At 56.3% G+C, this 22,958-nt stretch overlaps 1 protein-coding gene across 1 annotated transcript in view; it reads right to left on the bottom strand.

Annotated features, from left to right (window-relative positions):
* Positions 1-5,242: 5,242 nt before the first annotated feature.
* Positions 5,243-22,958, bottom strand: part of TMEM132C (transmembrane protein 132C) — a 308,963-nt gene continuing 291,247 nt past the window's right edge. The window contains exons 6-9 of the mRNA XM_030336575.1: positions 14,510-14,715; positions 12,850-13,123; positions 11,671-11,862; positions 5,243-6,430 (exon numbers count right to left, since the gene is read on the bottom strand). Coding sequence (XP_030192435.1) covers positions 5,243-6,430; positions 11,671-11,862; positions 12,850-13,123; positions 14,510-14,715 — 1,860 coding nt within the window. The remainder of the gene's footprint in view (positions 6,431-11,670; positions 11,863-12,849; positions 13,124-14,509; positions 14,716-22,958) is intronic.

Raw genomic sequence — 22,958 nt, 5'->3', positions numbered from 1 at the left:
GAGGCGGTCTGATGGAGCCCACCGGCCCCGGGCCACGCAAGGCGAGGCTGGCTCTCGCCGCGACCGCTTTCGCGTCTTCCCGTAGCGCCCCTTGGGCCTCTGGGTGCAGAGCGGGGCCCGTGGCCTCCTCCCGGAAGGTGCAGTCCGAATGTCTCGCCTGGCAAGCAGGGGGCACTCTGGCTCAAGCGAGTGGGCTCGGCCTCTCCTCCGGGCGGAAGCTTCTCGGCCAGCAAAGATGGGCTTGATTTCAGTCTCGGGGCTCCCCGTCCCCCTGGCCGGGCCCCGCCTGCACCTCACAGCCTGTGCCTCCACACGTGACTTTCGTGACCATACGTCTTCGGTCGAGGGCCACAGAACCGTCCGTGTTCATGATACTTAAAATCAGTGTTTGCACTTTGACCTCAACTCTGGAGGAAAGAAGAAATCTGAGAGCGAAAACCTGGAAGGTCACTGCCGAAGCACCAGCACAGGCAAATTGTTGTTTTCACAAACACTTTGCTCACGCGCTGCGTTTAAAATGGGAAAAAAAAAAAAATTAATTTAAGTCACATCTGTAATGGTACATTTTCTTTTAGAAAAAACATTAAAAATTTTGTTAGATGCTTATTTATTTTTGAGAGATAGAGAGAGACAGAGCTCGAGCAGGGGAAGGTACAGAGAGAGAGGGAGACGCAGAACGTGAAGCAGGCTCCAGGCTCCGAGCTGTCAGCCCAGAGCCCGACCCGGGGCTCGAACCCACCAACTGTGAGATCATGACCTGAGCCGAAGTCGGGCGCTTAACCGACCGAGCCACCCAGGCGCCCCAGTTTTACTCCATTTTTAATGCTAGAAACTTTATGCAAAGCTTGCCTTAGTGTAGTAATTAGGACCACAATCTTTGGGATCCAGGCATGGGCTTGAGGCCCGATGCTCAGAGCCTGCTTCCTCGTCTGTGACGAGCCAACGCGCCTGCCTCGGAGGGTGGCCAGGGAGTGAGTAAGGGAAGTTCAACCCTGGGCCTGGCTGACACTTGTTCAATGGAGTGGCTCTTCTCTATCATCGTACTGATGGCTAATGTTAAAAAGCATTAATGTTAATAGTGTCGATGCATTATTGCTAATATTAATAAAGATTCATGCTAATGCCTGCAAATATTCGGTATCTATTTCACACGAGAAAGAGCAGATTCGTGTTTGGAGAGGCCGTGCGGGTCCGGCTGGGGCACACAGCCGCGAACAGAGCAGTGGGGTGCACGCCGCCCATCACGCACCAAGTTCGCTGTTGCACCCACCGCTCTGGGCTCTAGCTGCCCCCTTCCCTGCCTCCTCCCCGCCCCGGCTGCAAGCGTCTCCTTTATTCCACCTTCTGCGTGCTGCCCAGGGCCAGGCACGCAGCGGGCGTTCGGTCGGTGTCTGCTAAGTGAATAACGAGACCAGCAACCAGGAGACAGGCCACTCTCGTTCTACTGGATCGTTGTAACAGGAAGAGTTACAGCTGGTCTCTCTGAACAGTCCCAGTGCTGTGGTGACCCCCTCCCCAGACTCAGACGCACGTCATTGTAAAGAAGATGGTGCCTTCTAGGAGAAGGTCCCTGCACAGCTCACCTGGGGCCTTCTTTGCAGAAGGAGCTGGCACGCACCCTCGGGAATAAATCAGAGGTTGTGGGTCTGCAGACTCGTTCAGTGCCTTCACAGGCTCACGTGTCAAGAGGGAGGCAGGCGGGCGGGCTTGGAGGGTGGGTGCGGCATCGGTGCTCAGAATAAAAGAGAATAGGGGATCCTGATGCCCGATCCGATGTGTTTTAGGGTCTCACAGTTTGGTAACGTACCGTTTATTCAGTGTACGTAGGCACGAGGGAGACCTCGCCCTCTGATCCCACCCAGGACACACGCGGAAGGGAGGGGTCCCGGCCCCAAGTTGGAGGTTGGGACGTGCGCTCCCGTGTCACAAACCCCAGTCAGGGGAGGGAGGGACTGACGTGTTGTCTGCGGACAGCACCAGCTTTTTTAAATTTTTTTTTTCAACATTTTTATTTATTTTTGGGACAGAGAGAGACAGAGCATGAACGGGGGAGGGGCAGAGAGAGAGGGAGACACAGACTCGGAAACAGGATCCAGGCTCCGAGCCATCAGCCCAGAGCCTGACGCGGGGCTCGAACTCACGGACCGTGAGATCGTGACCTGGCTGAAGTCGGACGCTTAACCGACTGCGCCACCCAGGCGCCCCTAACCAGCTTTTAATGGGAGGTGGTATCGCTTCCATAGCCCAGGGCGGCCGACCAATCCCAGCCTCCCCAGAGACGCTGCATGGGACACGGGTCTTCAGGTTTCCTTTCCTAATTCATCCCTTAATTGCAATATATTTGACATTCAACATGGTGTGAGCTTCAGGTGCACACTGTATTAATTTGGAAAATAAAAAGGGTCTCCCCATTTTAAAACACAGGTCGGTCCCAGGGGAAACGGGACCAGGCGGTCACCCCGACCTGGCCTCTTGGCTGTCCACCAACGAGTGCGGGGGTGTTCCCTGAGCCTCCTGCCCGGGGAGGAAGACCTCAGCGGCCCTCCCTGTCTCACGGGCTCAGAACTGGCGCAGCTCAGCTCACCGGAGTGGACCGCGTGACTTATGTGCCCAGGGCCAGCGTCCGCGGCTTGTTGCGGGAGCGCACGGGTGGGGCGTGGCTGGGTCTGATCGCTTTCCAAGCGCGGGGCGGAGACGAAGCACCCAGCATTATAGAGGCAACCACAGCCCTCCTTCCCCTTATCTGGAGCCTTTGCCTTCTAAAGAAATGTATGCGCTAGCCAGGGCGGTAGCTGGATTTAGGAGCGGACACCAAAGATCTTGAAGTCCGTGCTTTCCCACTGCACTGTCCAGAGGTGCGGCGGGGGCACCGAGATCTCCCGGTGCCTTGATTAGGAAACCTCACCGTCGCATTAACCCCATCGGCTCCCCACAAGAAGGAGGATCCTGCTCAGGGAATGGTCAGAATTCTCCCACAAGGAGAGAGACGCCAGCACCTCTGGGCAAGTCCGGTGGTTTCCTGGAGCCGGGGGTTTTCGAGGAATGGGAAGTGATTGGAACAGGTATGGAGTTTCTTTTCAGGATGATGGAAATTTTCGACAGTCAGGGAGGCAATGGGTGCACAACTCTCTGGATAAACAACAAAAAACCCCCCACTGTATCGTACGCCGTAAATGGGTTAAGTCTATGGCACATGAATTGCGTCTTAATGAAGCTGTTACTAAAAAAAAAAAAAAAAATCCCGCCACTTTATCTTCTACCAAAACGTTCTCTACCCCCAGCTAACCAACGGCGACCACAGTCCCACTGAGACCTCAAACACCACCCACAAAAACAGTCCCGATAAAAGAAACCCCTTTCCCCCCGGATGGGGCTCCCACCCTTTCCACCCAGTGTCAAGGTGTTCCTCTACCTGGTGTGGGTCTCAGACCCGCCCCATCCGTGTTGCCCTGGAACTTGTCAGGAATGCGTGTTTCTGGAGCCCCCTCAGCAGCCTGTAGTTTATGAGCCCTCCTGGCGGTTGTGGGCACGCGCAGCATGAGAGCCGCTGGTGGGGGTGACGGCGGACGAGGGGGTCCAGGGAAGCCCTCTGCATCAGTCACGGGACCCACGTATGTGCTGTCTTCCCTCGAGCCCAGCGGACAGGTGGTTTCTTCAGCAAGTTGTACATTCGGCGGGAGAGGAACTAGGAGTTAACTGAAAAAAGAAACACCCCACAAGGTACTGACTTGTCCAGGCATGGAAAGCATTTTAATGACAACTGGCATCACAGGTATAAATAAATATCTCCCTTCCGTCTGTAATATGTGCTAGAAATAGCCTTTTGAAAAGGTCACGAGGCTCCAAGGACCCTTTCTTAGCTACTGATTTTAGTAATTAAAAAAATAAAAACAACGAGCCTCACGGGTGAGCGGCGCCTGCCCAGAGCAGGCCCCGGGGCCTGGCAGTCACCGAGGGGCTCATTCAGGACACGGTGCTCTCTCGGCCACACACAGTTGACTTTGGATCAATGCGTCTTTGCAAATGTGCTGCTTACACAATCAGGCTGTTAAAAACCACAGTTGGCTGACCATCTAACACAGATTTTTATCGTCTCGGTCCACGCTGGCATGTTCCGCCCAACAGAGTCAGAGGGACGACTCAAAAACCCTCCCAGAGTTTTTATCCTGGCTCGTTTCTCAGCGTCAGCGGGTCTCGTGACAGATGTCCCGCACGAGGAGGCACAGACTTCTCTTGGGTGCGATCTCTCCCTCGTGGATCTGACCAGACCTCCCCTGAGTGGGGAGCCACTGGGCGCTGGGCTCTGTGAGCTCCACGCGGCTGGCTGGGTCCCCTTGGAACGGCCTCGGGCAGCGTTCCGCCCGCAGGCTGTGGTCTGGGGGGGTGGGTGTGGTGGAGGGCAAGGTCAAGATCCAGGGGACGCCTCCCCAACCCTTTGATTTTTAAACCCCAGCAAATATCAACAAGGCTGGAGGAGTACAGAATAGCATCAGACTTACTACTTAAAGGATGGATAAATGGAGACTATTTCTAAGAATCCACCTAATGTGTACGAATATAACGTATGTTTAAATCAGGAAAAATATACCATTTGGTCCTTGGAAATAAACATTAAATACAAATCAGATGGCAGCATAGGACACAGAAAACTTGTTGGAAGGAGCGAAGGAAATGTGGGAGAAGAGAAGATTATCCAGGAAAGATCGAAAACCCTCAGATTCATCATCCCAGGGCACCCAGGGCTGGGATGGTCTTTTCCCAGAGACGGCCGTCCTCGGAAGGGGGGGGACACTGAACTAAAACAGAAATGGGGCCTTAGCAGGACCTCGTTGTAGATTTTGCTACTTTATTAGAAATATAAATAAAGAGATGATTCCTTCTGTCTTTTTATTTGTCTTTTTGCATTTTTTTAACAAATAATTTTTGGTAGCTTGTCTGGGTTATGTTTCAACTCGTAAAATCACCTTCCTAACGTGGCCCTCGTGCGGTTCAGGGTCTCGGTCAGCAACCCACCCAGAGCTGGCTCCGCTGACTCTCGAAACTCCGCCATCATCGACTGCTACAGAATCCTTGCTACAAAAGACACGCGGCCCCTCGCGGAGGCTCCGGGACTCGCACAGCCTGACGGCGGGGGTGCGTCCCCCGCTCCGCGCCGGGCCCTCCCGGATCCCACCCGACGCCGGAGCCAGACCCACTCCGAGCCCCGCGAGGGGCAGGGTGCAGAGCCGCCGGCCGGAGGGGCCTACGCCTGTTCCTTGAACTTCTCCAGGTAGTTTCTGAGCTCCTCGGGGGCGCCCGCGGCCACGTCCTGGCATACCCACTTGATGTCCTCGCCCCCGCCACCGAGGATGGAGTTCACGCCGGGGCAGCCGTTGTCTGGCGGGATGGTGGTGAAGGTGGTGAACTTCACCTTCTTCCTCTTGGAGGTGGGCGAGTGCAGGGGCTCGGGCTTCGGGTCCCTGGCCTGCCTGCCCCCCGAGTCCGGCCCGTGCCCCCGGCCCTGCGCGTGCTGCCGGGCTCCGCCGTTGAGCAACAGACAGCTGCTCTCCTCGCTGCCGCCCGGCCCGCGGTCCAGGACGGTCGTGTGCTCGTCCTGCGGCGGGGACCCCTCGCCCGCGTGCTCCAGGAGCTCGGCCTCGTTGCCCAGCCACACCCAGTCGTGCGAGTGGGTGACGGAGGCCTGGCCTTCCGGGGGCACCTCCTTGTGCCGGTACTTGAGGGCGAACGTGGCGCAGTTGATGAGGAAGACGAGGATGGCCAGGCAGAAGACGCCCAGCAGGGCATACATGCCGATCTCCAGGTCGCTCAGGCCCCTTGCGGTCTGCAGCAGGTCGCTGGCCCCCCGCCCGCCCCCCGCGCGGGGCAGGTCCACCCGGGCCGGGAAGTTGGTGAAGTCCAGGGGGATGTTCTGCAGCTGGCCCTCTCCGGACGGCCTGCCCGCGTCCGGCCGGCTGCCCTTCACCACCCTGTTGTCCAGCAGCGGCCGGGCCGTCGTGCCGCCTCTGCGGGGGGCGCCTTCCTCGCGCTCCACGGAGGAGCCGCCGGGCGGGGGCCCCTCGGGCTCCTGAACCTTCTGCCGGCGGTCACTGGCGTGGTTCTTGATCTCGCCCTCGTCGCCGCCCCCGCCGGGACCGGAGTCGGCGTCGTTCTGGCCAAACTTGACCCTGACGCTGCCCACGCCCACGGCCAGGACGCTCTTGCGCTTGGACTTCTGGCAGGCCTCTGCGATGGTCATGTCCACTCGGACCAGCGGCCCCTGGCCTTCCCCCTCGGCCATCACAACCGGCCACCTGGGAGAGCGGGCCTGGGGGACGGACACGACGGCCTCGTCCAGGGAGGTGGCGGTCAGGCTGAAGTCCCTGGTGTCGTAGATGTCGAGGGGCGTCACCGAGCCGTCGCTGAGCTGAAGCCACGTGCTGACCACGGCTTCCTGCAAGGAGAGAGGCTGTTAGGAGGCCGCAGCGTGAGGCCTGCGGAGGCTTCTCCTCTTAGGAACCTGCCCGCCGGCCTAGAACAGAACCCGAAGGAATCAGGAGCGGGACTCAAACCCAGACCCGGTGGCCGATGAATCTGGGGAGAAAACATTCAGGCTTTACATCAGGATCAGAAAATCGCGGTAAGTTAAGTAAGAACACAGATGCAGGGACAGCTCCAGCCCAACCCTTGCTGGGCAGGGCCACCAGGAAGCCTCGCGGAGATGGCCCCACGGCTTTACTCGTAGACTCCACGTGGAGTCTGCAGGTTCCCTACAGCTCGCTCTGATGCTCCCACCTCCTCTGAGGAGGGTCCAGCCTTGAGATGTCTGGGTGGCCCATGGTAATCGCCCTACCTCGGGATCCCTACTCACACCTGCAAAGTCTGTCTGGCCGCACAAGGTGACGCGTTCCCAGGAGCTGGGAGCTGGGCCGGGGGGCCGTCCTTGGCACACCGATGTTCCAGCCACCACAATGGCAGTGGCGGCTGTGCGTCCTGGGAACCCGCCACTGTTGTGCCCTCCGAGCACGGACTCACTTTCCCCTCACAGTGATACCCGAGGTATCACTCTTACTATCGCTCTATTACTCTTACTGTCACCTCTTCTCCTGCTGCAGGTGAGGAGGCGGGATCATGGACAGCACGGCGGGCTCAGGGAAGTGGCAAAATGGGGGGTTTGAGCCCGGAGGTCCGTCCGGAGTCCCACCACCACGGCCACTCACCACGATAATTTTGATGTGTCTGGAATTCTTCCGTGTTTTCTAAGACCAGGCATTTAGGGACATGGGTTAGAAGCCCATGCCAGACACGGCGGAGCCTCGGAGAGGGCGCCCGGAGCCGGAGGGAGAAAAACACACGGGGCTGTGAGTGGTGGCACGCGGGGACAGGTCGTGTGCACAGGTGGGGGTGTGCTTGCCTGTGTAGGGGAGCTGGGGGTGGGGCGGGGAGGCCAGGAGGAGAGGGGCAGGCCCCGGCCACCACCGAGGCGGGGCTGACCTTGACAGTCTGCCGCAAGTGCTGGAGGAGAATCAAGGAGCAGAGTCGGGGAGGGAAGAGTTAACGCCACCCCAGGGGTCTGTTACAGGTAAAGGATCCTGTGTCCTCTCTGGTCCTGGCTTCTGGGCATGACAACCGAGGGCCGAGAATTTGACATGAGTTGTGAGTTAAACACGTGGATGCACTATTTGTCCTGGCCCCACCCTTTTTTTTTCCAAACAATCCGCTTTCCCCACCTGAGAGTGTGAACCCCTCCACCCCAGGGTCTGAGATGGACGTCTGCTTGGCCTGGATACTTTCTAGCCCTCTTTTCCACCTGGGACTGGAACACCAGCTTCCCTTTGGAGAACCGAGTCCTCCCCGCTCAGGGCGCGAGCACACGCGAGGCAGGTGGGGCAGGGGCGGGATGGGGGTGGGGCTGGCCCCGCCCCCGCTAGGCATGCACCCCGCCCCCGCTAGGCATGTGACCCAGCTCTGGCCAATCGGAGCATCCCACCACCCCGTTCACAGGGATTGGCTCAGGAAGGGGCTCAGGATGGAAAGCAGCCAATAGGAGGGGATCCCTGGGCTTCGGCGGGAACCAGAGATGGGAAGCTTGCAGCCCCGGGGCTGCTGACTTGGGGTGCAAGTCTGCGGCAATAGTGGCCGTCTTGTAGCCGCTTAGGGGGGCTCCGCTGGAACAGGAGGCCCACGCAGGGGGAAGAAGAGTTAAGAAATGGAGAGAGAGACTCTCCGAAGAGCGTGTTCCAACCACAAAGTAGACTGGCTGAGGATCAACCACTTAAAAGCCGGGTGGGAACATACAAAACAGCATGAAAATTCCCAGGCACCAGAAAGGAAGAGGGAACGCGTACCAGAGGGGTCCATACAGATAGCTGTTACCGAGGTGGGCTGGAGGGGGGACGGGTGTCAGAGCTGCTCAGAAGGCCTGCCAGCCAGTGGCAGGGATGCTCATGCCCACCTCGGGACTGTCCGCTGGGGATGGGACCCCTTGCGTAAAAGCAGGGCTATCGAGACCGGGCGGGGGGCGATGAGAAAGTCCTACCCACCCGGGCCAGAAACAGCCACGATGCCTGCTTGTGCTCTGAGCACTGCCCGGAAAATGTGCCCCCTGGAAATCAAAAGCCCACCGCGTCCCCACACCTGGGTATGGGGTCTGAAGGTGCACGACCTATGGTGCCAGGCCGCCGACAGCAAGACGCGCTTGGGGCTGGGCCCGTGCAAATGCAGGCCTGCAAGGATTTCCCGTCGGGAGCGAAGGGAAGAAGCCATAGCCTGAGGCGCTTCTGATTAAAAAAAAAAAAAAAAAAAAAAAAAAAAGTTACAGTCCCGAGGAGGGAGGGCTCTACCATGAGAGGGAATCATAAAAAACGCAGGTCGATCAGCAGGGCAAGGGTTTTGGATAATGGAACAACCGAAATAAAGTAAACCAGCAGCAATGACAAGATGGCCCATGAAATAAAACGGTTCAAGGGACAAGGAACGCAGTAGACACCACGTTGAGAGGAAGGCTGAGGGGGAAAAAAAAACAAAAACAAAAAACAGGGAGGCGTGGAGAGGACTTCGTGAAAGAATGCTCCAGCTGAAATTACCCAACGGCTAGTTTGCAAAGCAGATTAGACACGCATGGGGGAAGAGAGTCCGTGTCCAGGGCGTCAGGGCCAAGGAATTTACCCAAAACACAATCACAGGGATAAAAAGAGACGGAACACACCAAAGAAGGCAAGAGGAAGGAAAGGAAGGACAGTACGAGAGCCACCGACAGTTTTTGGTGAGACGTTCCAGACGCAACGAATGTGGAGAAGGCAGATGGGGACATCAGGATCCACGGAACGAGTGGCTGGAATATTCTCTAGCATTCAGGACAGCTGGGTCTAGCTTGGCCTGAAGACAAATCCCCAGGCATGAACTGATAAATACCGATGTCTGCTTGGAGCCAGCCTGGGTCTGGGCTCTGTCTCCACTAACTGGAAGCCCAGGCCAACACCCGCTGCTTGAGAGGAGTGCCCGAAATCTCAGGACGGCATGGCGCTCACTGGTGGCACCTGCCCACTCCCGCTCTCGGTGTCTGCCCGCTCAGCGGTCAGTTCTGCAAGACTGTTTTGTCTGAGGGAGTTCTCCGGCCTCTGGAAGCCACGTGGCCATGTCTGTAGCCAGAAGTGCCAAGGAATTGACACCCCCCCCAAAGCAGCCCTCAACAATGACTGATAGGAGATGTGACATACAGCCCAGCTCCCTGGCCCCTGGCCGACACTGGCTGGTGGTTTCCCCAGAAGACTCGGGCTCTAGTAGTCCACGGCGGCGGCCGCGGGTGGGGAGCACGCTCTGCTGACTATCTTCTATCCCTTGTAGCCCTTCCCGATTCCCGTATTGGGGCTCCCTCCAGCACTCAAATTAAACACTTGATCGCGAATGCTCACGGCAGGCTCAGCTTCTGGGCGATCGAAACTAAGGCAGGCAATATGGCTCAGGAGTTTTGCTTCCCACCCTTGTCCCCTCTGTCCGCATCAATGGCAAGTCCCACAATCCGACAGACCCCCCCTTCTAATTGGTAAATCGAATGCATTAAGGCCAGGGGATTTCCCGTTTCACCCTTCTGTCCCGGCTTTCCTCCGAACAGATGAGGCACAGGCAAAGTATATACGATTGCCCTCGTATTTACGGGTGTAAAAATCTTTCCCACGTTGTATTTCAGGGCTGAAATATCAAGAACAAGGTGCCGGCCTTCCACGCGCCGAGGGCTGGGATAAACACACTGTTCACACGGTCTGTGAGTTCATCTTGGTTGACTTTCCATCCTGAACTAATTTTTCTTCGCACACTCTAGACGGGGAAAGAACTTCACCTAAAACCAGCCCCCTGAGTGGCAGACAGTCTGGATGAAGCCTTCAGAACCCCGCGGGCTTGCCGAAACCCATCTGAGTGTGTGATTGAGGGTTAAGTCAGGCGATTAGCCGGTTCCAGTGAGGTTGGACCCCAGGACGTGCCCAGGAGAGGCCAGTGCATTTCCCCAAAGATGAGAAATTCTGAATGACTTAAAACAACACAGGCCCAGGAATGATTTAAAGCTCCATCCTTTCCAGAGTCATGTCTGCAAATCAAATGAACTGCATCCATAAATCCCCCCGGAGTCCGTGCGAGGACCTCCAATTACCATCAGCCGACGAAGACAGATGGGACACACCGGATGGGAATCGGGGCCCCTGCCCCCAAGCCAGGAAGGTTGCGAGGCCAATCATGCCCGAATTAATTACCCATTCTCAGCAAATAGCTCCATGTTCTCTGCCTTGTCTCCCCACTTTGCTCCGCTCCCCTCAATTTGCTCCTTAGGAGTAGAAAACACCTCGCCCCCAGGAGAGAAGCCATCAATGGGGGCCTGACGTGGATGTGAACGTATTCCAGGACCCTCCTGCTGACACCCTGGGGCAAAGTCAGCTAGCAGCCGCACACTTTCTGGAATGACCCGCCCTGATCTTTGGAACCCGGGAACATAATGAGATGCCACTCCTGTGATGATGCTGTGCTGTGTGGCGCAGCTGACCTTGAGATAGGGAGACCTGCCTGGATTATCTGGCTGAGCCCGGTGTAGACACGTGAGCCTTTCACAGCAGAGAGGTTTCTCTAGCAGGCAGCAGAGGGGAGGTTAGAGGTCTAAGGCATAAAAGGACTCCATGCATGTTGCTGGTTTTGAAGACAGTGGGGGTGTGGGAAGTGACAAGGAACACGGGTGGCCTGAGGGAGCCGAGAGGGGTCCCCGGGGAACAGCCACCAAAGACACAGACACCTGCCACAGAAGTGCAGAGACAGGAACGAGCGTGGAGGCCGATTATTCCCCAGGACACGCCAAGAAGGGCCCCGCCGGCTCACTCTGCTGTCGGCCTGTGGTGCCCTGAGCCTGGAACCCAGCTGAGCCCGCCCCGGCCCCCGACGCACCGAGCTGAGCTAATAAGCGGGCCTTGTTGTAAACCACCAAGTCTGTGGAACCAGACTTGCGCACTGGGCACCACCTGTCTGGTTCATCACAGAGCCCACGACCGGAATGACGTAGCCCTGTGGCTTTTCACAGCCTCCCCATCACTGCATTCTGGACTGTGGTTCAGCGACTCTGCTCCGTTCCTCCCTCCCCCCGCCCCTTTCGCGGAGTCAGGCACGGCCAGCGCCCTGCTCCTCTTGAACTCCGGCTTCTAGAACCATCCCTACCTGCTTGGGAGTCCGAAGCAGCTCCTGAGCTGTGGCCACAGCCGTGATGGCCTTGCTGTCCTCCGTGCTGGGGTGGAGGGTGACGGACAGCCCAGCCACCAGCTGGATGGCCAAGTCCGTCACTGACACTTTGTCATCTAACACGGTGACCGTTTTCTCTGCCAGGATGGAGTCTGACAGCGGGGACAATACCTGTGGGATGGACAGGACAGAAGATTCCCAGATGCTGGGAGCTTCCCCGGCAACACTTCCTTCTTGCCCCAGGCCTGGGTCCAGAGTACGGGGTGAAGGAGCCTCCCACCTTCTTCCCTAGAGATACACCAGCCCACGCCGGGCCTTTGCAAGAATCAGATAAAGTCACCCTTCCCCACGACACTTTAGCTCTGTGGGGAGAGGACAACAAATGTTAAAATCCATTCTGTTTTTAAAGGGAAAGGACCCCTCCCATTGAGATGAGGGACTCTTGTACCCTGCACAACTTGGTTAACTGTGCATGGCAATCAATCCTGCTGACGAGGCTCAGGAAGAGTCGCACACGAGTTGACTTTGTGCAACCTGAATCACATTCTAAATGAACGATGGAAGTAACCGTGGGGGAACTGAATTATAGTCTCCTCCCCCCCCCCCCCCACCAAGTACAGTCAGGAAGGTGGAAGTTGAAGGATTTGGGAAAAGGCCCACCACTCCCTGTCATATGTGTTTCCTTGAACAAAAAGGGTAGTAGGACTTCGAAGAGAGGTTTGCTGGATGGATCCATGGCAGAATGACTGAATGCTTTATGGGAAGGCGGGAGGCACCTTCCCCCGGCCACGAGTGTGAGCAGCATGCAGGGGAGGGGAGGAGGCTTCTGAGAGGTGGAGATGTCAGGTGTGGACAGCGGGATGAAGGGTTGGCAGACAGGGGCAGACGGGGAGGGCTGGCAGGTGTTGGGAACGGAGCACACAGCAGTTGGGAGAGGGGACATGTGAGGTGCTAAGGGGCTGTGACCACCGCCGTTCCAGCTGTGCTCGTGAGGAGACTGCCCCCCCCCCCCCGGGCTGGTCCTAGCTCAGCTTCTGGGGTCCCGGGGATGCCATCCCGGGGGCCAGGAATTGGGCACAATGACCCACCCTTCTTGGGAGCCTCCCCCAGAGCCCGGCACGGTGCTCAGGGCAGAAATGCCCAGCTCTGGCTTCCTACCTGGATGGTGGTCATCCCGACCTCCCGCCCGACCAGGACCCTGCTGTCCTGCAGTGTGGCCACGTGAGGTTCCTCCAGATTCATGAAGTCCGCGACCAGGTGGGTGATGTCCACCTGCCAGTCGGGGCTGAGCAGGTGGCTGGGCTGGCCCCACGGGCCGGCGCCCTCGGCCACGAACTGGGTGAGGACCCGCACCGTGGCATGCTGGTACTTCAGGGCACAGCCCCGGCCCCGCCGCTCCTCGTCGTCTTCATCCTCGCTCTCCCGCGTGGGCCTTGGGGGAACGAGAAGCTCTCAGGTCCCAGGAATGGATTCAGACGCTCTGGAGGCACAGGCCAGACAGGCAGGTGCCCGCCCCAGCCTCCATGGGACAACGTCCCAGGCGGGGGCCTCAGGACCCCACGGGAGTGCTGTTTCCATCACAGGCAGCACAGAGGGTCGGACGTCCCTCTCCTGAAGGCACTTATTGACAAACGGCTTACGGGCTAATATTTACGAAGTCTACACTGTCCAGTAAATGAGTGGCTGGTAGCTATGTGTGCCCACTTACCCTTCAATTTAAATGAATAATGCGATGAATCAAAAATGTAAATTTCTCAGGCACACTAGCTATATATACCAAGCGCTCCCTAACCACATGTGCTAGCGGCCGCCATATTGGATAGCGTGGTTCTAGAACATTCCGCCACGGCAGCAGGTTCTATTGGGCAGAGCTGTATTACTCTCTTGAGATGTGACCTTCTAGGCTCCACACGTATGGACTCTTCATCTCATAACACGGGTGTTATTATTCTTATGTTCTGGGGAGGGAGGTTAGGGACCCTGCCCAAGCTCACAGAGCTAGAAAGTGGCGGCTAGGCTCAGGTCTGCCCTCCCCAGGGGCACGGGGCACGCTCATTCTCTAGGTCACTCATGACCACTAAACAGTCTGAAGGATTGCCCGGATTCACCACCGCCCTCTGCAGTTGGGGAAGATTCTTTCAAGTTCTCCCTGCAGAGAGGGATGTTGCCTCTTACGGGCCCAAGGGGCTCGTGCTGAGTGTACGTTCGCTCAAGCACTCATTGCCCCTTAACATGAGGACCAGGTGCCTGGAAGATTCTGGAAAACAGCCCTGAGCATTCAGGATGGGTGACCCCAGCTCCTACGTATGACAATCCAGAGTCACATAGAACAAAGAGCCTTTTTTTTTTTAAAGAGCAAACAGTAACACCATAGCCCAATATACATGCAATGAAATGTTATGCAGTAATTCGATGCACACAGAGCTTATCAAGCTTATGGATATTCACAAAGCACAGAAAAAGGAGTCACTTTCGCTTAGAGAAAATAACCCCCAATTCAGATTCCCCCAGGGTGCTGAGGGGCCAGAAAGATCTATCATTTCTGTCGCTTCATTCTGGGGGAGCCTGTTTCAGGAGGGCCTGGGAGAGGTCCAAGTGTAGAGGGCACACGGCCTGGGGGTGATACGGATCCTGCCGCTTCCCAGCCTCCTTCCCGGCTGGTTATCCTGGGCCTCGGGTGGGCTGGAGAAAATGTAATCACAGCATTTTACCGGCGTCTACCACGTGCCGGGCCCTGTACTGGTACCGTCGGTGGTGTGGTCAGTAAATAAAACCATTGTTATCACGCCTCCGGTTAATCTCTGCATCCTGGGCTCACCTCTTACTGGCCACAATGGGGACCCGCCAGCCTTTAATCTGGCTCAGCTCGGTGTCAGAGACCTCGATCTGCAGGGGCAGTCGGGGCACCCACACGGTGATGTGCAGAGGGGCACTCAGGTGCTGGTAGGTGAAGTTCACCACCGCGTCCACCTTGCCCTTTATCTCTTTGCCGTTGACAAAGACGTAATCACAGCCGTCAGATACCTGCGAAGACAGAAGGGGATGGAAAAGTCACCGGCCCTGGAGACCACTCTTCTTCCATGTGTCTTTTGCCCACCTGAAGGATAAGAGGCAGGAACGTTATCTCCCAGCTCCTCTCTCCCACTGCCCGTGTGTTAACTGCCCCGCACGTCCAGGCTGAGACACAGGTGCACGGCGTCTGAGAAGGCCCCGGGATAGAAAACAGTAGGAGCTCGAGGTGGAAGGTGGTGCCACCCCCACGTGAGCTGGAACCTGCACAGATCCGCAGTTGAGACCGAACTCTGAGTGGGGCCCAGAGGTGATGTCTGCTCATAAAATGAGCCATACCCACGTCACCCCAACCAGCCCCCCAGAGCTGCAGGGTTTGTACTGCCTCTCTCCAGCCTGACTCACTCTCCAGCCTGACTCACTCTCCCCCTGATCACAGCCCCAACAGTCTCCGAGACCCCCCCCCCCCCCCCCCCCCCCCCCCCCCCCGGGCCTTTGCATGCGGGGCTTCCTTGGCCCGCCCTTCCTTCCCTATTGGCCTGGCCAGGCACCTCCCCGGCCCCCTGGGATGGTTTATGCATTTGTATTATAATTGCTTATCCTGTGAATGGCAGCATTGCCATTTCAAGGTATGTTCCCTCCCCGTGTAGTCCTTCCCTTGCTTTTCCAGTTCCTACCGCATCATTGCCTCAGGAGAGAGACAAGATAGAGCACAAAGCACAATAAACACATAGAAAATAAAATAAAAGTCTGCAAGCATTAAGGCAGTGTGTTCCAAAGTCTAAACCCTTAGGGAGATGAATCTATATACAGCCCCATGGACGCTCGGGGGTGGGGGGCGGGGAAGAAACAGCAGGGAGATGCCTGTTGTGTTCCCTGGAAGTGGGCTGGAGAAGTGCCATGGACAGGGGAGGGACCGTATCCTAGGTAACTCTGACATTGGATGCCCCTAGGGACTGTAAGCAGGACACGTGAAGACTAGAAGCCCCCTCTCCCAAGACCTGGGCAATAACAGTCACATCTCCGGGAAATTAGTCTGGGACTATGTTCTGTAGCCTTAATGAATTGAAAATTGAGACTAGAAATCAAGTTGGGTTTTTAAGAAATGACATGGCCTCCTGCATATTCAAGTTTGTAAGATATGATTTATACTGGCCCCACGTGTCCAGATCAACCACCAAACCGTGAGATACTTGAAGGAAAGAAGTACATCTTTTTTAAATCTTTGATGTCTTGGTTCTTCACACCAGATGCTCAAGAAGCAGGAACTTGGCAGAGTGGACACTGAAAGGACCAATGTATGTATGTGCATTTGGTTGGTGTATGAATGGATGGATGGGTGAGTGGATGGATAGGTGGGTGGATGAATGGATGGATGGATGGATGGATGGATGGATGGGTGGATGAATGTATGGATGAATTATGGATGGATGGGTGGATGGACGGATGGATGGATGGATGGATAGGTGGGTGGATAGGTGGGTGGATGAATGGACGGATGAATTATGGATGGATGGATGGATGGATGGATGGATAGGTGGGTGGATGAATGTATGGATGAATTATGGATGGATGGATGGATGGATGGATAGGTGGGTGGATGAATGTATGGATGAATTATGGATGGATGGATGGATGGATAGATGGATGGATGGATGGATAGGTGGGTGGATGAATGGATGTGTGTGTGTGTGTGTGTGTGTGTGTGTGTGTGTATGTATACATATATTCAGGTGGATGGATAGATGGATGGGTTGATGGAAAGCTGGGTGGATGAATGAACTGAACCCTTTCTTCATGGGGATGCCTGCTTCAAGACAACCAAAGAAGGATCTTAGGGTGAGGGGAGATGTGGTCGGAGAATGAGATACAATGGAGCCAAAAGCAGTGGAAACACAAGAGGTTTACTTGAAAGCTTCCAGAAAGGTCTCAAGCAGTGTTTCCTAACTTTTTTGGGGTCACTGACTCCTTTGAGAACACAAGTCAAGCTCACTCTTGCCACGGAAATGCATATACCTACAGTTTTGCATAACATTCCAGAGTTAATGAAGTCACACATGGACTCCTCACATAGCACTTAACATACTAAGCTGTAATTGCCAATTTGCTTATCTGTCTCCTGTCGGGACTGTGCACTCTAGAAAAAGCAGCATCTCCTTCGGCGGGGGGGGGGGGGGGGGGGGGGGGGTGTCTGTGGACCCAGTTAAATCACATCGCTGCTGAGCAATGAACTTGCACGATCACCCCTCTTTCCCCAGCCTCTGGGAACTACGGATGGCTACCCTGGGCCCAATTTTCATCCCCAGCTCTCACTTCTGTTTGGAAGGGCAGCTGGTGAGGGCTGGGCTGAGAGAGTTTCCTCCATCTGCTGGGGACAGTGGCAGGAGCAGCTGGGAAGGAAACACACGGATGGGTCTTCTCACTCATGGTCAAGAGTGGTTTAAAAATGTTTACCTACTGATTAAGGGTGGAAACCAATTTCAGTTGCCGTCCCAGACTCGCCATTAGCATGTAAACACCGTCCTGGATCCGGGCAGCCATTAGCATAATAGCCAAGCAAGAGTTATATCAGTAATCACTTCTTTAATCAATGTTGTAATTTACAGACCATTGACTTTCCTCATTTATTACCTTCCTGAGCTCTGGTGGGAGGGAACGCGGCTGCTCCAGAATATATAAATAATTAAGAGGAACGCCAAGGGTATCGAGTCGCGGTGCATGATAGAGCCATTGTCACTGCTAATCCTGCAGGTGTCATAAATGTCTGGGGAAGTCTCGGGATGCATTCATCATCTCCTAAGTGGCTACAAGTGAGAACCACAATATCGCAAAATGAGCCAGCTTAGCTGCCAAAAAAAAAAAAAAAAAAAAAGGAACCGAAAACCCAAAGGAATCTTTTCAGTCCCTTGGCTTCGTTTGACACTCTTTTTCATCTTTCATGGTGGATGGGCCTCCCGCTGAGAAAGCTGCCCGCTGGCCTCTGCTCACTCTGACCTTTAAAGTATCCAGTTTGAACACATCATGGCCACTGAACCGGCCACTGATGTCTGCTCTTGGCACCCGGAGGGGCCAGCATGGGTCTGGTTGAGCAGCACATGGTCAGTTGGCATCTTCTGTTGTCATTTGGGCCTTGGCAACTTCCCGGTGACGCCACCTTTCCGTTGGGAGCCACTTGGGGACCACTTTCCACGGGGAGAGTAAAGCCATCTGCTGGTCACATTGGCGTCCAATGCGACTGTTGTCTGAGAAAGTAGCCAAGCAGGTTCTCAAACTTGAGCGTCAAGAGGGTGGGTCAACACACAGACTGTTGGACCCACCCCCAGCGTCTCACATCCCGGTGGGGCCCCCACCTCTGCGTCTCTATCAAGGTCCTGGGTGATGCTGATGTTCCAAATCTGGGGACCACGCATGGAGACTCACTCCTTCAAATAGTGCGATTGGCCTTCTTCCATTTCCATGGCATCTTCTATCTCCTGTCTTGGTCCATTCGGGCTGCAGTAAGGGAATACCATGGGCTGGGGGTCAAGAACAGACACAGCTTCTCACACTTCTGGAGGCTGGAAGCCCCAGAGGATGTGTCTGGTGAGAATCGGTCCTGTCTCATCGCCGTGTGCTCACGTGGCGGAAGGGGTGAGAGAGGGCTCCGGGGTCTCTCGTGTAAGGTCACAAATTCCATCCACGAGGGCTCCACTCTCATGACTCAGTCCCCTCCCTAAAGTCCCACGTTGTCATACCATCACATTGCAGGTTAGGGTCTCAACCTAGGAACTGGAGCGGGGGGACCCAGACATCCAGTCTAGAACACCTTCCTTTCATTACTGTAATAATGTAGTTAAATCACCTAGGTGCTAACGACTCCCAGCATCCTGCCTGCAGAACCCAATGGCTTATTCAACATCTCCATTTGGATCTCTAATTAGCATCTCAAACTTAATATGTTTAGAAATCAAACTCCTGGCATAGTGTTGTGGGTTTTTTTTTTTTTTTTTTTTTTTTTTTTTGCGTTTAGGAGCCTGGGGGCTGGACACAGAAATTAAGCACAGATACAAAAAAATCAGATTTACATTCCCTGTACGTCTAAGGGAGTACATTCCCTGAGTATACGTGTGTACTTTGCTGTGTTCACATAAAATACTGCACGGTCTTGTGCAGTAGCTATGCCTTGTTTTACATCTGCGACGTGCTTTCCTCACGTGGGTCCCTTCTGGAGCTACGGGCAGCAGTCGTGATCCTATTTTGTAGATGAGAAAGCGGGGGCTCGCCGAGGTTGTGGCTTGGCCGCGGTGGGGCGGTGGCGTGAAGGCTAGGGTCTGCGAGCACGGAGGCTGCAGGATTCGGCAGACGGCTTTGACTGTGTTGCCTTCGCGGGCGGCATCCCAAGATTGCGGCCTTGGAAGTCACCCTTCGTGCCCTGTGGGTCTTGGGTCATCTCCGTTCCTGCTGGCGGGTGGGCAGGGACAGGAAGGGGCTGAGAGGCCACCGGCCAGTGAGCCTGAGAGGGATCACGTCTACATACTCTTCACGAGAGGCCCGGCCCTTAGTCTCTTGGTCCGTCCCCAGTGAACCTGCCTGCATGGGCTGGATGGGTCCAAACCCGGGCAGGGAACGGATGCTACACGCAGCCCAGAGGACAGCATGACAAGGGGACTCCTTACAAAGGTGTAGACAGGACGCCAGGAGACCAGCAGGTGATGGTGCAGCAGGCGAGACACAGGGATGGAGGGGGTTCAGGAGCACCCTCCAAAATCCGCGCCCACTCGGGACCTCAGAATGAACCTGGTTTGGAAATAGGGTCTCTGCAGATGTCATCTGAAATGAGGTCATTACCAGCTTGGGGCGTGGGCCACGGAGGACTGGAGTCTGCGGACGCAAGCACTCGGAGGTGATGTGGGGACACAGGGAGACGCGGAGAGACGCGGCCACGAGCCGAGGAGCAGCTAGGACCACAGCCACCGGGAGCTGGGAGACCCGGACCCCCGGGCCCCTCAGAGGGAGCGGGGCCCTGCCCACACCCTGCTTTCAGCCTTCCGGCCTCCAGGACTGTGGGAGAACAGTATTGCTCTCGGCACCCCAGCCGTGGTCGTTTGCCACGGCAGCCCCAGGACACTGGTGCATGTGGCCGCCACCGGAAAGGCCAGGGGAGGAGCAGGTGTCAGAGCACAGCATGGGCACTGCCCCATCAGAGGCGCCTGCCTCCGGGAGCGGGGACCTTGGTGGACGAGGCAGCCGTGGTCAGCCTGTAAGCTTGCTGGAAGGGGCCCACAGGGATGAGAGTACAGGCCGCTCTCCCCGCTCCACCCCTGTCGGCTGGAGCCGCCCTCTGCCCCAGTGCGCGGGGAACCGGGGGCCTGGTACAGACCCCACAGAGGCTGGCCTCCCGGAGCGGGAGGAGAGGTTAGAGGGATCTGAAGAGACCAGCAGGCATTTCCAACACAGAGAGCTCTTCTCCACTTGGAAGTTACTGTCTTCGTGTGGGGCTCACGCGTACAACTGAGTGTGAATCACAGAACCCTTTTAACTCTGGACAAATCCTTAGAGGGGTACAGGCCCTTCCCTGATGCACCCCTGCCATCCGTCCCACGCACTGTCCGTGCATCTTCGTTTGTTTCCTGCGCCCCGGCTGGCCCTTCCACACCCCATCAGCCTGGTGGTTCTCAGCTAGGGGCCAGTGGGTCCCCCAGGGGACATCTGACGGTCCCTGGGGATCTTTCTGGTTGTCACAACCAGGGGAGGGCTTGTCCCAGCTGGAAGGTGTGCACTTGGCCTCTAATGGTTGAAGCCAGCGGCGCTGCTCGACATCCCGCACCACCCCAACAAAGGATCAGCATTACTCAGACGCAAACTTCCCAGACGCACACACCCCGTTTCTCTGACATTTGTACTTCGGCTTGCAACTCCCCCAGGCCCCTTCCTTGCTTTATTTTTCTCTTTTATCATTTATTGCCCTCCCTTACACCAGATGTTTTACCTATTTATTGTGGTTATTACTTGTCCTCTCTCTCTAGAACACAAACTCTAGGATGACAAAGCTTTCTGACTGTTTTGTTCAGGGTCGTATCCCTAGTGCCTAAAATAGTACCTGGTGCTCAGGTATGGGGCTCACCACACACTCCCTACCCCAGCGGCCACTCAGGGCTGCCAGCTCCCCCCACCCCTCCACTGCACACAGGCACACGCACAGGTGCACACACACAGAGGTGCACACATAGGTGCACACACACACAGGCATACACGCAGGTGCACATACGCACAGGTGCACACGCAGGTACATGCACACACAGATGCACACATGCACAGGTGCACGCAGGCACAGGAACACACACAGGTGCCACACAGATGCACACACACACAGGTGCACACACGCACAGGAACGCACACAGGTGCATGCACGCACAGGAACACACACAGGTACACGCACGTACAGGAAAACACACAGGTGCGTGCACAGGTGCACACACGCACAGGAACACACACAGGTACACGCACAGGTGCACACATAGGTGCATGCACACCCAGGAACGCACCCAGGTGCACACATGCACAGGTGCACACACGCACAGGAACACACCCAGGTGCACACACGCACAGGTGCACACATAGGTGCTTGCACACACAGGCATACACGCAGGTGCACATACGCACAGGTGCACACGCAGGTACATGCACACACAGATGCACACATGCACAGGTGCACGCATGCACAGGAACACACAGGTGCCACACAGATGCACACACACACAGGTGCACAGACGCACAGGAACGCACACAGGTGCATGCACGCACAGGAACACACACAGGTACACGCACGTACAGGAAATCACACAGGTGCATGCACAGGTGCACACACGCACAGGAACACACAGGTGCACACACACACAGGAACACACACAGGTGCACACACGCACAGGAACACACACAGGTACACGCACAGGTGCACACAAGCACAGGTGCACACATAGGTGCACGCACACCCAGGAACGCACCCAGGTGCACACATGCACAGGTGCACACACGCACAGGAACACACCCAGGTGCACACACGCACAGGAACACACAGGTGCACACACACAGAGGAACACACAGGTGCACACACGTACAGGAAAACACACAGGTGCATGCACAGGTGCACACATGCACAGGTGCACACATAGGTGCACGCACACCCAGGAACACACCCAGATGCACACACGCACAGGTGCACACACAGGTGCACACAAGGAGGTGGGCTTTCACTGGTAATTGCGTGCTCTGTCACAGCGTTTGCTCTGTGGCCAGCATTTGCTGAGCGCTTATGCTAAGCTCTTACGCTAAGCTCACTCAGTACAGGCTCGCATGGATGATCTCACTGAAGCCTTGCTGTGAACACACGAGGGAGCTACTCTATCTTCTTAATCATATCCATACTGCAAGTGAGGAAAGGAAGGCACAGAGAGGTGATGCAACTCGCCCAACATCACACAGCAGGTAGTCCGGGAGCCAGGCAGACCCCGGAGCTCTGCTCTCAACCCCGATGCCCACCGGCTCGGTGGTGATGAGGCTGTTCGGTCTTGATTCTTCCCTCTTTCCTACTGTGCGTGGATTCCCCTTCCCGCTGATGGTGGACCCGGCCACGTGACTAGCTTTGGCCAGGAGCATGTGAGCAGAAGCGACAGTCGACCGGTCCCAGCCCAGGCCTTAGAGCTGCCGCGTGTTTTGGGCAGTCTTCGCGCACTTTGCCACGAGGCGCTTCCCCAGAAGTAGCTGCTACCTCAGACTCACCCTGGAACGAGCCCCATGGGGCCCATGCTAGCCGCCCCCCCGCAGGGAGGGGCCGCCCAGCTGAGCCCGCAGACCACCAGATGACCTGTAAACGCGTGAGCGAGAATAGGGGTCACTCCTTTAACAGGTGAATGCCGGGGTCATCGGTTACACAGCACAGCGGCCCGAGTTATTCCGTGGAGAGCTCGGGTGCCGCTGCACCTGCCTGGAACTCTCGGGGACTTCCATGTTCCGTCCTGTCTTGTCCCCACTCCCGGCAGCCCGTCTTATCCTTTTGGGTCTCATCCCCAGGCAGCCGAGAGGCTGCTGAAGGGCTGTGAGGAGAAGACTGGGGGAGCCCTGCTTCCGGGTTTAGGAAGGGCGCAGTGGTTTCCGGAAGCCTCCATGGAGCGCCTCTCTTCCTGGAGTGGAGGTGTTGCCTGCACCCAGCCTTGGGGATTAGGGCCCCTCTCCTTTCCCCGTGTCCGCTCTCCCACACACCTTGCGGCCCATCTGGCATT

The sequence above is a fragment of the Lynx canadensis genome, chromosome D3, assembly GCF_007474595.2.
Source record: "Lynx canadensis isolate LIC74 chromosome D3, mLynCan4.pri.v2, whole genome shotgun sequence".
Taxonomy (NCBI): domain Eukaryota; kingdom Metazoa; phylum Chordata; class Mammalia; order Carnivora; family Felidae; genus Lynx; species Lynx canadensis.
Note: the sequence above shows the minus strand (reverse complement) of the source record. Positions and strands in the feature narration are given on the sequence as shown.